The 18,524-nt window shown below is 42.0% G+C and overlaps 1 protein-coding gene across 2 annotated transcripts in view; it reads right to left on the bottom strand.

Moving 5' to 3' along the window:
- LOC138295763 (uncharacterized) overlaps window positions 1-18,524 on the bottom strand; it is a 460,809-nt gene that overhangs the window by 326,216 nt on the left and 116,069 nt on the right. For both annotated transcript variants that reach the window (XM_069234273.1, XM_069234274.1), the window contains exon 5: window positions 16,737-16,903. In XM_069234273.1, coding sequence (XP_069090374.1) covers window positions 16,737-16,903 — 167 coding nt within the window. The remainder of the gene's footprint in view (window positions 1-16,736; window positions 16,904-18,524) is intronic.

The raw sequence follows: 18,524 nt of genomic DNA, 5'->3' as shown, positions 1-18,524 counted from the left end.
TTGCTCTTGTGATTTTTTTGTGTGTAACATGTTCATAGGTCATTGCATAGTTTCTATACAACTTGTTTGATTAGATGCTTATGAGACTCTGTTTTTTTATCTATCACATTGGTAAATATTATCTACAATTGAGGCTGCATGGGAGACATTTGCCCTAAGAGAGGGTCAGCTTCTAGTGTATGCTAATAAAGCCAACATAGTTAAAGAGATATGGCAGACCTATCCAGCTGCCCCTTCCTCCTCCCTGGTATTCTGGGTGCTGCTGGAGCTTGTGGGTGCGCGGCACTTGTTATCATATTTATTCCTTACTGCATTGGCTGATAGACTAAAAACCCAGTTCCTAGCCAGAGAGGCATGGGAAAGATCTGGGGACCTCAGTTGCAGATGACTGGTGGACCAAAATGTACTTGCTTGTGCGCAAGGTGTCCTGCAATGCCAGGTTTAAATTGACGCATTTCAGTTAGCTACACTGTACGTATATCACCCCGGTCCTACTATACAGGATGGACATTAATAGGTCTTCGGACTGTCCCTGCTGCCAGGAAGTCAATGCAACCTTCATATACCTCGCCTAGCACTGCTTGGCTGTGAGGGCATATTGGGAGAAGGTGTTCCATTATTTGGAGGCTTCTTCTGGGATAAGATTGGAATGAGACCCTGCAGTGGGACTATTGGGGTAGGTACATTTCCACAAAGTGAAAAAGATGGAGTATACGTTTACGCAATTGACACTACTGCTAGCCAAGCACAGGGTAGCCATTACCTGGATGGGAAGTAGAGGACCCAATGTGGACCGCTGGAAGAAAGATGTAAGGTAATAGGCGGTAGCAGAAGAGATTTGTCTTAGAAAATATACACATGGATGATAAACTGGAGGATGACTTGCACGCATAGGGAATACTACTGAATAGTTTTGCGGGGAGGGATACCAAATCCTCAGGAGAAACACCAGATGAAGAGGGATCAATAGCGGTACAAGGGAAGGGTAAACACCAAATCATTGGATATAGGGGGCCCTTCTGAGAGGGGGCATGAGGTTGATGATTGCAAGCAAGCTTTACTCTGTCTCATCATCACCCTATACCTCTATCAATCTATCCTCAATTTCCACTCTCTGACTCATCCCAAACACATTCAACTACTATGATCTCCAAAACAACCCTTCCTAGCCTCTTCTCTTCTCTTCTCTACCCCTCCTGGCTCACCCCAAATCTCAGTTTACTACTATGATCTCCCAAACAAGCCTACTAAATTCTCCCTCACTTATCTCTCCGTTGATTCACCCCAAGCCCTGTTCACTACTATGATCTCCCTAATCTCTTTCTACAGACTCTTCCCTCCTCCATCTTTCCTTTAATCATCCCAAACCCCATCCTACTACTATGATCTCTCAATTAACACATCTGGATTCTTCCCTCCTCTATCCTTCCATTCAATCCAATTAACAGACTCACATGTCCGACGCTCAAAGTAACTCATAACCCCCATACTAATATTAATACCATGCTCATATTTCCCTCTACTAATCCAATACTTATTCTTTTGGGTTCCGGAGTAGAGTGCTACTCAGCAAAAAGCAATTTGTTGCTTCGTCAGGGGTAGTAAGCGTGAATAAATACAATTACTATACAATTATTTAGGATAAGAAGATCTCTATTTACGCTCAAGCTTTTTTCATGTGGCATTTTGCAGCTTCAAGAGTGGGGGTGAACCAAGAGATGAATGCATGTCATCTGCGTTGGGTAGTTAGCCTTTGGAGGAATGGATGAGTCAAGACAGCTGATGCCCAGGCATTGTCATTAGAGAGAACGAGACATGGGTCTGAGGCTCCGTTATAATAGTCCTTGACACAAAGACATAAGGTAGTATACAAGATAGAATATATTGTTCTTCGATTACTTTTAGCCACCATTTGATGGTACCTAATATCTCCCTTTTCCCCACATAGTGCACCTGTGCCACACTAGTATTCATGGTATATTAAAGGTTTACTAGCGGGCAAGAGGTGCCAGTCCTGTTGGTAACATGCTGTAAAAGTCCTTTATAAATGGAAAAACTGCATACAGTGCTGTTTTAGCAGTAGTACCGTTTTTGGTCAGCCATTTGCTATTGTAGATCATGTGTTTTATTACCTGATCCATAACTGAACTTGATTGTTCTGATAATCATTTTATTTTGTGATTTAATACATGCACAAATAAGAGTAATTACTGTGGCCAAAATACTACGCTTATGAAAAATTTTCGTATTGAACAAATGTCTTTCCATTGAAAGCATATCTTTTCAAATAACATTTCTTATCCTGTTAGCTATGTTTCCAGGTAGTCCTATTGCTGAATTGTTGGTTACTGTATTTAGTCCTTTTTAGGGTCGAGCCTGGGATTGTATGCACTAGTGCATGCGTCTTGCTTGTGAGACCATGCTGTATACAGAAAGGGGCATGGAGCCCTCCCATGCTTACCATCTGTGTGCTGCAGCATCATTTTTCATTCTTGCATCCCTACTTGGCTAATTCAGACAAAATGTCACTTCTGGTTCTTGCAGTGGAGCACCAGCCTAGCACAGATTGATTAAACTTGATCTGTACTCGTCCGCTGATCCTGATGCAACTGAGGTACTATTTCTCCCCCCTCCTGCTGTTCCCTCTTTAGCGTTTGTTTTCTTTTTCTTCTTTTTTTGTGTTTTAAATCCTATCTCGGGCCCGACCTGCTGCACTCACGAAGTCAGAGTGACATATTTGCGTCTGCTTTAGCAGCTGGGCAAAAGTACCAGAGCTAACGTCCCGTTGGATTCTGCTAGCACAGATGTTTTAATAAAAATTATTAATGAGTGTTCATGTATTCCGAATAAAGGGTTTATGTAGAAAATATAATAACGTAGAAAAATAATGCACGCATTTGAAAAAGTGATTACGATGAGTGCCCGCCAATGTTCATGAAGTGTACTTATTAATATTCTAATACTGGGAAATGTTGAATATATGTTTGACTAATGTAGTAATATGTCAAATCAAGGGTTATGCATTATGTATTAGATTTATTAATTGTAGGCCTTAACTTAGCGAAGGTCTTGGCCTAGTTGCCAGGCCTCACGTCAAAGCTGTATTTCTTAACGTTTAATAAATGGCTGTCCTAGAAAGTTAAACTGTGTTTTCCATTTGCATTGTTAAAATGTGCTCATAACCGAAAGCTTCTCATGAGAACCGACTGCTAGAAGATGCTGTTCTTGCTAATTTAACGTTTTGTGTGTAAAAATGAGTGATACTGACTTTCTCAGGACGAGAACAATGAAGATACTGACTGGAGTAGAAGCTGCAACAATATTGTTACCTGATGAGCCCGATGATGAGGACATCGCAGGACAACCAATCAACGACATGTGAACTGATTAATAGTAGAATTCATAGATTTGGAGTTTTAGTTTTATTGGACAAAGTGTGAACATGTGATTAATTGACCAATAGGGATTTGGGAAATAGTTTTAGTAGTTTTGATTTAACGAGACTGCACTGAGAGAAGACAAGTTCATTGCTATTTTCTTGCTGGCCGAAAGGTCAATATTTTCATGTGCGTCTTGACAAGAGACGTGCTTTACTTTAATGCTTAAAGACTTTGCGTTTTCTGAACTTTGATGCCTTGTTGTTCGACTGATGTCCTGAGGATGAGGACTGACTCTGCTTGCTGATCTACACTGAGGATAGGTATTATGAATTAGAATATTGATTATCATGCATATTTGCTTTTTCTTTCTAGGTACCAGCCGCACTGTTTTGCGAGAACCATAGTTAGATGTTTTTCCAAATTTGTGTTACTAAATTGTTGTGCATGAAGCCCAACATACTGATGCTAATCTGATGTTAGTTAAGGATCCTCACTAATGAAATTTTGCTAATAAGGAAAAATGCTTGATGAGTTTTTCTGCTGAACTCGAATGTATGTAATCGCTTTGTCGCAGTTAATTTTGTTATTAATCCGCACTGTAACCTTAGAATGTGTCGTAGTCCAAGCTTTGATTATCTTACATTTTTTCCACCACTTTGGACAGCCAGTATTGTTTCTGTATGTGTTTCATTTGACACTGAGATTAATGTACATGGCCTTAGCATTGTTAATATAGGGAAATAAATATTCTAACTTTTACTAAAAGGTGTGGTTATTCATGACTGAAAGGTCATGGCGCGTGACAATTACTGACTCTATTATTATTGTTATTGATTGTTGTTATCGATTTTGGGTATTGGTTATTGATTATTAATTTGCATGTACTGGAGTTGTGGTAAGAACATCTTAATTGTGAGTGAAAAGGTTCATCGACCTATTCGCGTCCCCTTGTAAGGTTACTTATTAAGGTCAGCCGCGCTAACAATTCTGCCCACTCTTACCCGCGAGGGTCACACACGGCTCTAGCAAGATCAATAGCTGATAAGTGGCCTTTCGGCTCTTTTACCTAAAAACGCCATTCCCAAGTGTGAGGCTTAAAGTCGGTGACGTGTGAATACTGGCAGTAAGCGACCCTTCTCCAGAGCGCTAGATCTTCACCCACTCAGGAGCTTGTGAACCTGCGTGAGACGGTTGCATTCTGCGAGACCGACGCCACTTTGTGAGTTCGACTGTTCTACTTCAGACACTTGCAGGCTGTGATAATCACACCCACAAAAAGCGCTGGGTGTCTATCTTCATTCCCCCTTTAATCCTTCCCCGTCCTCCATCAGTCTCCCATATCAGCAGATTACTTCCTGGACGCCTCTATCGTGGTTCCCTCTCATCGTTGTCTCATTTAATCTCTCCTTCATCCCACCTCTCTGCCATTCTGGGCCTCCACTGACTTCTGAGGTCGTCGTCACGAGACGATTGCGGTCTTAGTGGCTGCGATAAAAGACCAACATAACGTGATATGTTGCTGTGCTGTATCAAAGCGCTTAAAAAAAAACGTAAAGTGGTGCTATGGCACTAAATGGATGCAAGCCTCATCTTTCTTCTGCATCCTTACATTGGAGGCATGGAATAGGGACAGAGCGAGGAAAAAGAGTGCACCGATCAGACTATAATGCTAAATTTCAGCATCAGGCGATGTTGTAAGTTACACTCCTTTGTGGAACGCCAGAGTGCAGGCAGGGTATAAGGACCCTGCACCGACAAAGGGTGCATGCAGAAACACTATGATGGCCCTGCATTGCCGACGGGTACATGCAGACAAGCTTTGCAGTCTTTGCATTGTAAAAGGGCGCTTGCAGAAAGTGGTGATCCTGCACCATTAATAGGAGCATGCCAACAGCCTGTGGAGTCCGGTCAGGGTGTGAAATTCTGCACTAGCAAAGGGTACATGAATATCCTGTGTGCAGTTACCCTGTGGCGGTACAGAACCAACACAGCCTGACTACTTAATGGTACTACATAGACAGATGGCGGGGTCCAAGGTTACATGATGCGGAGAGCTTTGGAAGGGCCTCCTGGGTGTCTGTTTGGAGCAGATATTTTCAAACTCCCTAGTGAGCCCTAATTGATTCGAGAGGGCAAGCACTGGCCAAGAGAAACATCATGCTGATCAGTGCTTCGGTTTTAGTGTAAAAAGAAAGCGACTAACCCCCGCACTTGGCCCACTCTAATTACTGTTATTTCCCAAATACATTTATGAATAAATTCACGATAGCCGAGTGTGTTTGCATTCTATTGGGAATACTGGGCCGCAGTTTTATTACATGCACAACCTTATGACCTCACCACTCCCTTTGTTCAGTCATAAATCAAAAATGCCAAGACCATAAACAATTACATGTCATAAATCATTTTGAGTACCACACATTGCTTTCGTTATGATTGCAAATCGTAATTTGGAGACAGGTCATCAATCATAGTTGATAGGTCATACATAAATCATTTCTCCAGGATCATAACTTCGCTGCATGACATCACCTCTGCTATAAATCAATCAAGTCCTTGTCATTTGGTTGTCATAATTCTGACACCTATTGTAGTTGAGGCCATCCTCCATGCCGCTTTTTGGGGTCATCCATTTTTGTTGGTTCTTTACTCTGATCGTGAGTACTGTCCCTCGTGGCCCACAAAGTGATTTCTGCCTGGGCAGCAGAGTAGTTCTAGTACGCCCTCCCATTGGAGGGTTTGTCGGTTGTCCTTGCTCTTGTCGTACCCCCATTGGCCAAATGACCTTGGGGGCTCTTCCCTCACCCTTGAGGGGGATGCCGGATGCTGTCCTTTGCTGGTTTGCCGATGAGGCGGCTTTGAATCATCCTTTCCAGGTCCCCGGTGGCGGTTAATTCGCCAGCCCCTAATGCCCCCTGCGGGGGGCGGCCCTTTGCCAAGTCTGTTGCTTTGTAGTAGGCGATCACTAACATCTTTTCTCATTCATATCCTGGCTGGGTGTCAAGGGATAGGGCCTCAAATTCAGCATGTAAAGAACCACACTGTGGATACTTCTATACTTTAGAAAGTCCTGGCTGACTAGAACGGAATATTGGCAACCAAGTATTTGACAGCATTTTATAAAGGATGTTTGAACATAACTGCAATGTTTAAATACGCTTATACATATTTAAACATTGCCACTTTTATAGAATAAAATAATGTGAAAAAATATGTTAATTCTAGGTGCCTGATTTTTTTAACAGGTGGGCGCAGCATTAAAAAGTTTCAAGACCACTGTTTTAGAGATTATGAAAGAGCTAGTGGCCCAATGAGCTTTACTTTACGCTGTTCTGCTCCAGTCCTTTACTACCATTTGGCCTCTCAGAGACCTGTCACAGATATTTCTCACCACCCACCTCCCCCTTGAGCGCATTAGCTAATTTGAGAGGATTTGTTTAATGGAATTCCAGCTGGACTCGCTCTAATCTGTGTCATGGCTTTTATGATTAATGCGTAGAGCTAGATAACCTGTCCATCTTTTCGTTGATATTCTCTCTTATGACTGAAGCTTGTGGTTTTCAATGTGCTACCGGCCTACAGGCCGTGGGAGTGCTGTGTTCAAAGCCAATACCATTGCAGTGGCTAGTGCCAGAGTCATGGCTGTTCTTGAAGGATCTGCTACAAAGATTTTCCCATAGCCCTCAGTGCATCACACCAACACCTTAGCTAAGTTTTAAAAGCTGATGCTAGGAGACCATCATTAACTAGGTAAGATTACACCTTTCCAGGATTTGTTGCGTTGTTAACCTGCTGTGAGAGGTGTGTTTGAATTGACAGCCTCTAACCAAACAGAACATTCAATTAGGCTCCAGTGAAATGAAAATATATCAAACCGATAGAGGACCAGACCTCAACTGCCTATGGGAAACTTTATCCCTTCTTGCGTGGCATTTTTCTTTTTTCTTTGGCAGTGGCATTTTTCCATCAGTTTTTAAGCCTGCTCTCATCATTTCTTTTAAGTACCCCTTTTAGATACTGACAACCCTTATTACTTATCTTCGGATGATGGCCAGAGACCTCGAAAGGCTGGTAAATGGGCAGACTCTGGGCCTCATTGAACAATACACCCTACTAGATCTGCAGCAGGCAGCAGAGAATCTGCCTTGTGAGCAGCCTGGAATGATGTACGAGGGGTCAAAGGGACTCTGTTTAGGTCCTCAACTTTGTCTAGAATTTTTCCCTTGAACTTCTTGAATGGTTGCAGGTCATGGTGGGTGTGCTAGACATCTGAATGGCTGTGGAACTCGTTCTTCACAAGTCAGATGCAATGTTTTATTGTGGATTTATACAGATCAATGCAATTAGAAAGCATCATAAAATATTTGGAATAACTATTTCTCACAAAACTCAACCTATGCATCTTAGTTTCTGTTCCGTATGCTCACTGCGGTCTGTATCTCTGACTTGGCTAACTTATTAATTATTATTATTATTGTCCACAGCTTTGGTATCGTGGCCAAATCATGTGTAAGATGATGCCAGTCTTTGCAAGTATGTGAACACACTGTTATTCAGTACATCTGAAAGCCATCACATCATGGGTGACATTGAGCAGTGGCTTAAATGGGGATCATCTAAAGGTCTTGGCATCATCCAAATTCTCTCTTACTGAGGATAGGCCCACCATCATTGAGTGTCGGACTTGTGGCTAAAGCACTGGATGGCGCACAACCACGAGGCTCTATGACTGGACACAGTGTAGATGGGTGACTCACTGGAGAGCTCAGCTGGATTTTGCTCAATGTAGGGTAACATATGACTCTAAAGGGAGAGCTAGGTACCATGATTGTCTCCAGGGAGCTAGAATGGGTGTCAGGATACTAGATGTTTGTCACTGGAGTGCGAGAATGGGTGTCTGTGCAAGGTACCAACTGTTTCTCAGGGGAGAGCTAGGAGTGTTGTCAGTGCAGGGTACCAGATGTTTCTCAGGGAAGAGTTGGGATGGGTGTCAGTGGAGTACCTCTCCTTGCTGGGGTGAATTATTTTTCTTATACACCATCTACTGTCTGGCTTACAGATCAATTTAACTGTTTTGACAGCCTCGTGTAATAAAAAAATAGAATAAAAAAATGCACACATACACATAGAAGGACTTTGGGCCTGCCGTCTTCATCCATTGATCGGTTCAGCTGTCATTTACATTTTGCTTCCACCCATCATCCCATACACTGTGAGACAACATTTTCTGGTCACATGTACGCATCAGCTTACAAAAATACACTTCAGTGTAAAAGCTGGTAGGCCATTACTTCACTTTGCTAGTGATTATTTTCTTTTTATTCTTTACCTTTTTCATTGCTTTTAATCATTCATGTGTGTATAAACTATGCCTTCGGGGTACAGTAATAACAGTACCTTTTCTTTGCAAAAGTAATAAACTTATTTTATTAAAGTATGTATTAAGAGTAAAAAGGGTTTCTATACCTGTTTTCAGTACCTTGTACGTTCCTCCTAGGAAGTGCCCATACTGTTCTATTAAAATTATTTGTGATGGTCTAAAATCATACTGTAACTATATGGCCACCACATTCAGGCTGAATTTTACCTTTTTGTGTTTTGCTGTTAAAATATATATATATATATATATATATATATATATATATATATATATTTATTTGTGATGGTTTGAAATCATATTGTAAGTATATGGCCACAGTATTTAGGCTACATTTTTAGGTCGAGCACGGAATTGCTTTGACCTGTTGTAAGTATTGTGGGCTTTTAACCACCCCCACCTCACACCCATCACTTTCACTAGTTAGTGGGCTTGCCTTTCAAAAATCCTTTGTTATCATTGTTAAATGCTTTACATTGTTCCCTCCTTGGGGCGGTTTTGTTACTGCCTTGCAGACTGCCCCTGTTACATGGATAATTGTGCAATTGCCGATATGTTTGACTGCAAGCAAACTTTTTGTGTCTCTCCTTTTTGCTCATGGCGGCCATGGCACTTTGAATCGGATCGATTATGTCAACTGTTTTACTTTTCATTTTCAGTTTAATTGGCAAGAAAAGTCCAGGTAGGAATTTACAACGCTAAGAGTTCCAATTCGAGCAATCGCGAGACCGACTGCTATGCCACTACATCCTACAATCTTTTTCTAATTTGACAACAGAGCTTGTTTAACAGAAATGTACGATCAGACTTACGAAAGGGGTTGGGCCAGGGTACAGTCACACAAAAGACATAAAGCACAGCAACCTCTTGCAAGGGTATTTCCTTTACTGCGCAAAAAGCATTTTCTGCTGTAAATGTGCCTTTTTCTCAGCTGTGTAAAACTTTGCATCTAGGGGGCTCTACCGGGGTGTAACTTAAGCACATTAGTGCAAGCATCCATAATTTTTCTCTCTGTACATTCCACCTCCCTGTCTCAGCTCTCCCTACCTCACTGCCCTCTCCCAACATTCCCAATATATTTCACAAGATGTTATTTCCCTCTATATCTCTCTCATGACCATCCCCCTCTCTTCATCACTCTCTGTTCCTACATCTATATCTATCACTCTTGAACTCTCTCTACCTCATCCCTCTCTGTACCTCACCACTCTTTTTTCGTCCGACGTCCCTGCATTTCTCTTCTAACTACTTCACTTCTCACATAACCTCATATCTCTACCTTTACCTCCCCTCTCTATCCATGTCTATGCTACTTAACCTCTCAACCTGTCAGCCTGTTCTCTACCTTACCAATTACCCTCAATGTTCTATCTCATTTCTGTCCCTACATTACGTCTCCCGCACGACCTCAATCTTTTTCCCCTCCACTGCACTCTCTCAGTACCTACTTTCTCAATTTACCTCACCATTAAGACACTGCCTCACCTCTCCATCTTCCCTTTCTTTCGTTCTACCTATGTTCCCCTTCTTTCATCCCTCTAAATATCTTACTCCTTTCTGGCTACCTCTATTTCTCTACCTCTACCTCCTTTTCTCTATAATCTACTCCTCCCTTCCTCTGTCTTTTTCTCCCTCACCCAAAAACATATCTCTCTATCTTTCCAGACTTTCGTCTCCATTTCAATTCACACCCCTTCACCTCAAATATCTTTCTCAACCTCTTTCTCTATATTTATCTTTACCTCAGCATCTCTTACTCTCACAACTCTTTACCTCTGTATGAACCTCACCTCTCCTTTTTTATTTCACATGTCTCTCTCAAATTATTTTTTCCCTCACCCTTCGTCCTCTACCCATTTCTCTTCTCCACTACTCTTACACCTGGCCAACGTTTCTATACATTTACTTATGTTTTCCCTCTCCATATCAAATCTCTTTGTTTTTCCTAAAGACTCTCTAACCCTTGCTGTCTTCACCTCTCTCTAATGCTTCTCCTTTTCTACATTACCTCTCTCTATACGTCACCCTTTAGAGTACTGTACTATGGCTCTCTACATTTCATTTTCCATATCTCTATCTCTCTCTATTACACCCTCAAACCTTACCTATTTCTCTCCTTCTCTTTCTTTACCTACATCTTCTTCTTCTAAGTAGTGATAACGCTACCATGATGTAATCTATTGTTGAGTGTACCCCAAGTGCGAAACAAGACTGCAGGATATCATGCTGGTAACTTCCATTCAATATTTTATGTCCCAAAGCCTCCAGATTCTTTTTACAAATGAAACAGCATTTTTATCCATGGGCCTTTTGCTCCATCTGACTGGTTTGGAACAGCCCAAAAGAGGTCCTATTGCAAGATTTGATCTTCTCTATCAAAGAGCCATAGCAATTTCATATTAAAATCACCTGCCATTAGGATTTCTGGAAAAACAAGGTCTTGTAAACTCTAATAATGTTTCTACCAGTTTGGATGCCATTAACTTCTTAGAGCAAGTGTTGGGGTGGATAAACAGGTTAGTTACCAAATACAACCTCTTAATTTTTTTATGCAGGTTCTGTAGTTTAACTACCAAAATATTTACACTATCCACTTCTAGCTGCTTACTATGTATATTTAATGCCACAGCTATAAAAGTTGTCCTACAATAAAATAATTTGGTGTTCTCTCAGAAGACTTGTTAACTCCTTTTGTTGTTTTTTGGTGTTCACTACAGTGATATTCCTGGAACACAGTTTGAGTGATTCTAGCTTGTATTTTTCCGCTATAGGTCGGGAAAATTGCCTATTTATCCATCAAGAGTGGCTACCTCCATGTAAGGCTGCTTTTAACCACCCTACTTTTAGTTTGTCGAAATTGTTTCTACCTATTGACAAACACCTAAGAATGGAGAACAGTTGTTTTTAATCTCTTGATTGTTCTTTCTTAGGAGACTTGCTCTGGTTTACTAGGGGAGCTGGATAGCCTATTTGACGAGGTGTATTAATCACAATTCCCCTCTTAAGGAAAATATATTTTTCTTGTGAAATTTTCAAGCTAACTGAGGTGACATCCATGTAACTAAAGTTGATTCTTGGTTATTGTTTTCAACATCTTTCATTCAGGGCAAGAATTAAATGGATTCAATATCCATTGACAATAGGTTTTCAAGAGCAGGTTCTGCAAGGAGAAGTTTTAAAACGTTCCCATGATTAAGTAGCTCATGCATCCCCCTAGACTGATATTCTGGTGTAAGTACAATTTGTTTACCACCATATGACGGACAAAAGGGACTATCCCAATATATAACATCTGAATTTGCTTCTAGGTTTGGGTGTTTCTTTTCCACAACAAGGTCTGAGGGCCAAATCAACAAAATTGAAGCCATCATAGAACTTGTTTACATCAATATACATGTTTGCATTTTCACTGTATTTGCTCCTTGAGTAGTCATAGTTTGAGCATCTACTCCTTGCACAGTTGCAATATCGGCATTATATTTCTCAATATCAGGTCCTTCTAAATTGCTTACAATTTCTCCCTTCCTAGATTCATTTTTTATCATATTGTATTGGTGCTGTCGTGCAGTGTACCCCTTCTCAGCCATCGGATGTTGATCCTGTGGGGGTTTCATCACTCTCTTATCTTCCACTCCAATAGGGTTTTCGAGGAAGCTACAACACTTCTTTGATGGATTATTCCCCACAGAGGGAGTTACTTCCTCAGTTTTTTCAGTACAATCTCGCTCTTTTCTTTCCTGTTGTTTTTCAAGAAGTGGGAAAAACTTAGTGCTCAAAATGTTATCCTTTTTATTTTGATTTATCCTCATGCTGTGTTGCATTCTTAGCAGGTATATTTCCAGATCTATTAACATAAACTATGGAAGCACCCTTAGTTTTATTTCTAGCCTTACTTTGTTTTTCCCTCAACTTTATGTCAGTGGTTCATCTGGTTGATTTAATAGTTGGGGGAATTGATTTTGAGGGAGCACCACACTTACTGTTGGACTTACTATTTCTTGGACGTGTGCCTCCTTTGTTGTCTCTATACAGCAATCTTTACCTATAGCTCCTTCCTTGACAATACCACCACTAGTAATATCAGATAAATTATCATCAGCCTCTGTTGGTTGTTTTAATAAAAATGTGTTTTATTACAAAAGACTAAATTTAATTTTAAAATCATCCATTATGGTAGTAAGGGCCTCTGGTATTGTAGCTATTTATTAAATATTGGAGCACAGGTGCATTCAATATTTTCTGTTTTTTGGAAACGTCTGTGCTCACTTTATCAATTTATTTAAATCAGCCAGCCTTTGATCAATCCACAAAACTGATTTTGCCATGGCATTTAACTGGTCCACATGAATATCCAGTTTTGTGGCTGAATATGTCAAGGCATCTAGGGTTAGTTGTCGGTTTTTAAAAAGGATATTCCACACTGCCCCGTAGTCTATCTTCCCTGGTGGGGTTTGCATTCCGTATTCTCCCCCATTTCTTTTTCCCGGGCTAAATCCAGTAGTTTTTTGGACTGCTTATGGTTCGGTATCTACTTTTGCAGATGCAATTGCTCATATTATCAATTAATTACTCTGCATGGCATACGCCAACTATGAAACTCAGTCCCTTCCTGTGGGTGCGATTTACTTGCCTTTACTTCACCTTCTGCATCTGTTAAAAAAGAAAATTATCACCGTGCACACCATGTGCCCTTTGCATGATTTGAGGATACAGGTTTGACAAATTTATATTGAACAAAAACCTTTAGAGTCTAAATCGAGGGGTGCGTTTCTAGCATCTCCCAAACAGGTAATTTGCTCACCCTCCTGGCCATTTTGTCCCTGGTGATTCTAAGGGCTTCAGGACCTTTCTCGATATTTACCGAGCCAGCTAAGAAGCACTGGGGCACCGTTCTTTAATATCCTACGCAAAGTTGTTAATGAGCTTGATGTTAATGGGATGGGCGAGGCAACTAGAGATGAGGATCTTAAAGTAAGCATCTCTAGATCGCTTATCAAACCCCAGATAGCCTCCTTTTTCTCCGTAGTTCTGTTCAGGCTACCATCCAGCTTTTTACTTGAAATGATAGCCTCCGTTTCCACTCCAGACCGAGTTTTTTTTTTTACCCCAATCGTATGCAAAACTATTTTCACTTTTTGTTGAGGAAAGTGGATTAAGGAGATCCACTTTGTCTTCAGATATACTAAAAATAGCTCCAACAGGAAAATCAAATTAGTGAGGAACTTTCTCAGATTTCTCAAACATTCGCAAAATGGGGCAAATTAGGGGCTGATGCTCCTGGACCAACTTTGCCTTTGAGCTTTTTACTGTCTGCAAGGATTGCAGCTTTCTCTTTCTTCTAGTCGGTGAGTGTGTTACTCTTTCTTTTCCTGACCACATTTTGATTACCCCTATTACTCTAGATCCACAGAGCCAATTCCAGTCAGCGATTAAAAAGAACACTTATGAAGTTAACTTCACCGGCTACTGTCCTTTTGCAAATCCTTGATTGTTCTTTAGCAGTATCTAATTACCTTCAAATTGGCAATAAGACATCGCAGAGAAGCACAGCAGGCTGCAGGCCACCAGCAAGCCACAGCCACAGTAACAACAGCAGCCACAACAGTAGCCCCAAAACTCCTGCCTTCCGACTACCACCTGATCTCCAAGGGCTGCTCTGCTCTGCTCCACCCTATACTCCACTCACATTTATGGCTCCGTGGTTCTATAATTTACACTCTGAAATCTGGACTCCAAATGGCTGGGATAGCTCCAAGGTTCACCCCTCTCCGGACTGTAGTTCCAGTGCCAAATAACTTCGGTTTGTATTTTTTCTTTCTTATGGTTTTCTTGCCCGACTCCTCCAATAATTGTACTAATTACCGGGTTGTCTTGAATTGTCTCAATTAATTTATCCCAATTTCCCTGGCTGCGCTGCCTCACTTCCTAAGTAAACTGTGGCATTGGAGGGGCACAAGCATGCAGCAGGGGAACTTTTCTCCTATCTTCAGCCCGTCAAACCATTGTCAATCACTATACATCTATTGCAGCGTTATCAAATATAATACACCGCAGTGCCAAGCTTAATGCAGGGGTGAGCGCACGAGGTCCACAAGACGCACCCGTCTAGATGGGCCGTTTCCACAGCCACAAGGGCTCAACCACAACCATGAGACCTAACCCACGGAACCTGCCTTTTAGAGTACCAGCATGCTATTAGGTTTACACCAACGGTTTAGACCAATGGGAGGCTGCTTATAAAACGCTTGAGAACTGCCTGTCCGCAGATTACTGCTCATGTGAAGCGCCACTTTTCTATACTTTTTCACTATTTTGCACATTCCTGAAATTGACCTGACAGAAGGTCCTCAGTACCAGTCCCGCCGAGGCACACACGGCACGTGGCGCACACAGGACTCACCGCTACACCTTTCACTGCTCGCCGGCCTGCCGCTCCTGTCCTCGGCTGCGATAGCCGGAAGCCAGTGCAGCAGCTGGATCTGAAGCCAGAGCCACGCCTCCGTGGTGGAGTCAGCGGAGTAAGGCCCACAGAGTCAGGCTCTTAAGACAGGAATCACCAGGAACCAGGAGTCAGACTCTAAAAGCTGCACCTCCACCTCCTCTCCCCTAATTTCCTGCAAAGGTAGATTTGGATTTTCCGATTCAGAGGCCAAAGTACAGACATTATCATACCTTGCCTTCTGTGATAAAGGGAGCAACATGAGGCGCATATGTTGTCATTTGATGGGTGATTGATTCACTACATTTGTAAAACAAACTTAACTAAACTTCCTCATGCATTGTACGAATGCCCTTTTGCAGGGAATTCAAGATTCTCACTTCTGAAAGGGGCTCTTCACGTTACCAGTCAAATATTGCCCATGATAATGACTTGGTTACGATGGTCCTCAGGTGGAGACTCACTTAACGGAGATTATCTAGGGACATGGATCTGTTTTTTGGGGAACGATAAATCAATGCTACAGCAAAAGCACTTTTAGAGTTCAATGCTGCAACGAGAGACCACGCACTTGAAGGATGAGTACAAGATGTTGGGAATTTCTTTATACAGGTTTGCATTTTAATATGAGCCAGCTCAGCCCTGCCCATCTCTTGGCATCTCTATTTTAGAGGAAAATTATGCTGATCAAATGATCACCAAACATTGTTTTAGAAAGTGCTACTAAATGATAACTGTTTTTGGTTATCAGGTCACAATTGTCTAAAGCTCGTTTCTAGGCTAAAAGAGTGTTGTTAAAGACCACATAACGTGAATTCAGATTTCTATGTAAAGTTTGGTATTCAGTGATAAATAGGGATTTAGTTGGAATTTTTTGACGCTTTGGACTGATCATTATTCGGTCTTCGTGAGGCATTCAACTCAAACTGGCTGTTCATGCATGCACATGTGTCATGATGCACCATCCAAAATGTCCACTGGTGTGTCTGCAGTCGACGCTGCACCAGCCAGTTTTAACTTTTAATATATCTTTTCACTATCCCTTACGTACAAGCATTGGCAATGCCAATAGCTTTGCTCACACATTTAAAACCAAAGGTCTAGTGGCTTTGTCCAATGCTTGTTAGATTTTTCTATGGCAGTCCTGAACAGGAAAACATTAGATTAGGGTCCAATATCCGATGGGCAGTCAGGCAGTGGTTTTCACGGGCGGAGCTAGAGGAGGCTCCTCCGGGAGAAACATGGCCGTTCGACTGACTGTAGATAAACGTATAGTTTGTGACAGAGTACTATGCCAAACTCTAATTAAGACTGCAAGTTATTGGTGAGCAGCCTCTACACAAAAAAAACAAATCGAATTGCTTTATCACATCGCACCTCTGAGTGAATGACATATTAGTTCGACAACACGACAAGGGAGCCCCCACTCCCAGTTTCAGAAACGTCATGACTTATTTTCTTTATTATTTCTTGTTGTTGCTGATTACAGAACATTTGAAAAGGACATGCAAATAGAACACCGAAGGATCAGTCATAATACCTCGATATGCGTAGCAGCAATGAACGGCTGAGCCAGTCATTTTCCTGTCGAGCTCATGCTCTTGGCATCTCCAATTATCCCCAAGAGGAGTCTCGTCAAAAGGGTCGACCTTTGACCTTCTAGTCAATATGTCGATATATGGCGCCGAGAAGACGTGCTTGGGATCGCTGCAAACAAGAAGCAGAAACTCACTTTCGAGAAAAACCGTATTTCACAGAAGACCGACTGAACTTAATGTGTAATGTGTAAATCACAAACAGATATTAAAAACAGAAATATTGATTACAAGCAGGGCCAGCTTTAGTGCAGGGTCACTGGTGCGGCAGCACTGGGCGATGAACTGGGGAGGCGGTACTGACCACAGAAGGGGGGCGCTGTGTTTAGCAATTACAATTTAAAAACATCTGCTGCAGAGTTACTTATGCGACCAGCTTTTAGGCAGCCAGGAAAAATCTTAGATAACTTTTGTGACTAATGTTCCTGCTAGAGAGAGATCTGAGTTTTGCCTGGTGGCAGTTTTGACTCATCATAAAATAGCGTAGAGGGTTAATATGCCTGCTGCAAAGAACATGTACTTGACCGATCACACATCTCTATTTTATGCAGGGACGGCTCTTCCATTAGGGTGGAGAAGTGTCACCCTCCCGCTAGCAGGGGCAGGTGCAAACCTTTTCTCAAAAAATTAGGCCTCGGGGGTGATGACCAGTGAGTGCACCGCACTCCCCCTCAAAGCGCATTTGTGTTTGGCCGGCTGTCTCAGGATGGCCAAACGCACATGCGCAGTGGGCTCTCTCCAGCCCGGCAACACAGTTGCCAGGCTAGAGAGAGCCTGCACAGGCTCCCAGTCTGCCTGCGAGCGCCCTGGATGGGCGCTCCCAGCCAATCCTGATGGTGCTCTAAGCAACGTCAGGATTAGTGCAGGGCAGGCTGGGAGCCTGTACATACAGAGGAGTCATTGGAGCGGCAGCGGAGATAAGTGGTTTTGTTTTTTCTTTTTAATTTAATTCCTCCCCCCGTGCCGCCCCTTTTGTATGCTGCGAGCCGGGACTGATTTTATGTGGATGGCTGAGTGGATAAATGCTTCTGTCACAGAGATCCTTTTGATACTGCAGTTCATTAGATACGACCCTAATATAGAACAGTGACTGTTACGAACTGTCATCAAAGAGCTGCATGCAAACTGCATAAAATAAGTTAGGATGTTATGTTTTTTCCCCCCAGTTTTTCATTATCTATTCCTAATGCTGCTAAAATGGGTTCGTTTAGGTAGGTATACATTCTTGTTAGTAAAGCCTTTACCAGTGCTTTAAAACAAATGAAATGTATGTGAGAGAGGGTCTATGCAGAGATGAAGGGGACTTTTGCCTTGTAGTAGTGAGGGAATGGATGGGGGCACCAAAAATGATTGAGGCGCCAGCACCACTAAAGGCCCTAGTTACAAGAATCTGCAGCATAAATGAAAGCCCTGAGTTTGTTGTGCATTGAAGAAATACATTCACTGAATGTCCTGTTCAAAGGTCACGAGAACTGTGTAGGAGGTGCAGACTTGCTCACAAGCTCCATAGAAAAAAAGTTCACATTTTAGCAGTCTTTAACAACGAGTTACTTAAAAATAGTAGAAACGGCTGGATAATGCATCAAGTTGAAAAGCTGGCTTGCCACCTGCCTACCTTATCCTCAGTATTAGACAACTAAGGAAGGGAGGATTCTAAATATATAGGGGCTGATTCACAATGCTATCATTTGTTTCCAAGTGGCACTACTGTGAGCAAATATCATCATTAACGA

Source organism: Pleurodeles waltl, chromosome 5 (assembly GCF_031143425.1).
Source record: "Pleurodeles waltl isolate 20211129_DDA chromosome 5, aPleWal1.hap1.20221129, whole genome shotgun sequence".
Classification (NCBI taxonomy): domain Eukaryota; kingdom Metazoa; phylum Chordata; class Amphibia; order Caudata; family Salamandridae; genus Pleurodeles; species Pleurodeles waltl.
This window is presented reverse-complemented; position numbering and strand designations above follow the sequence as displayed.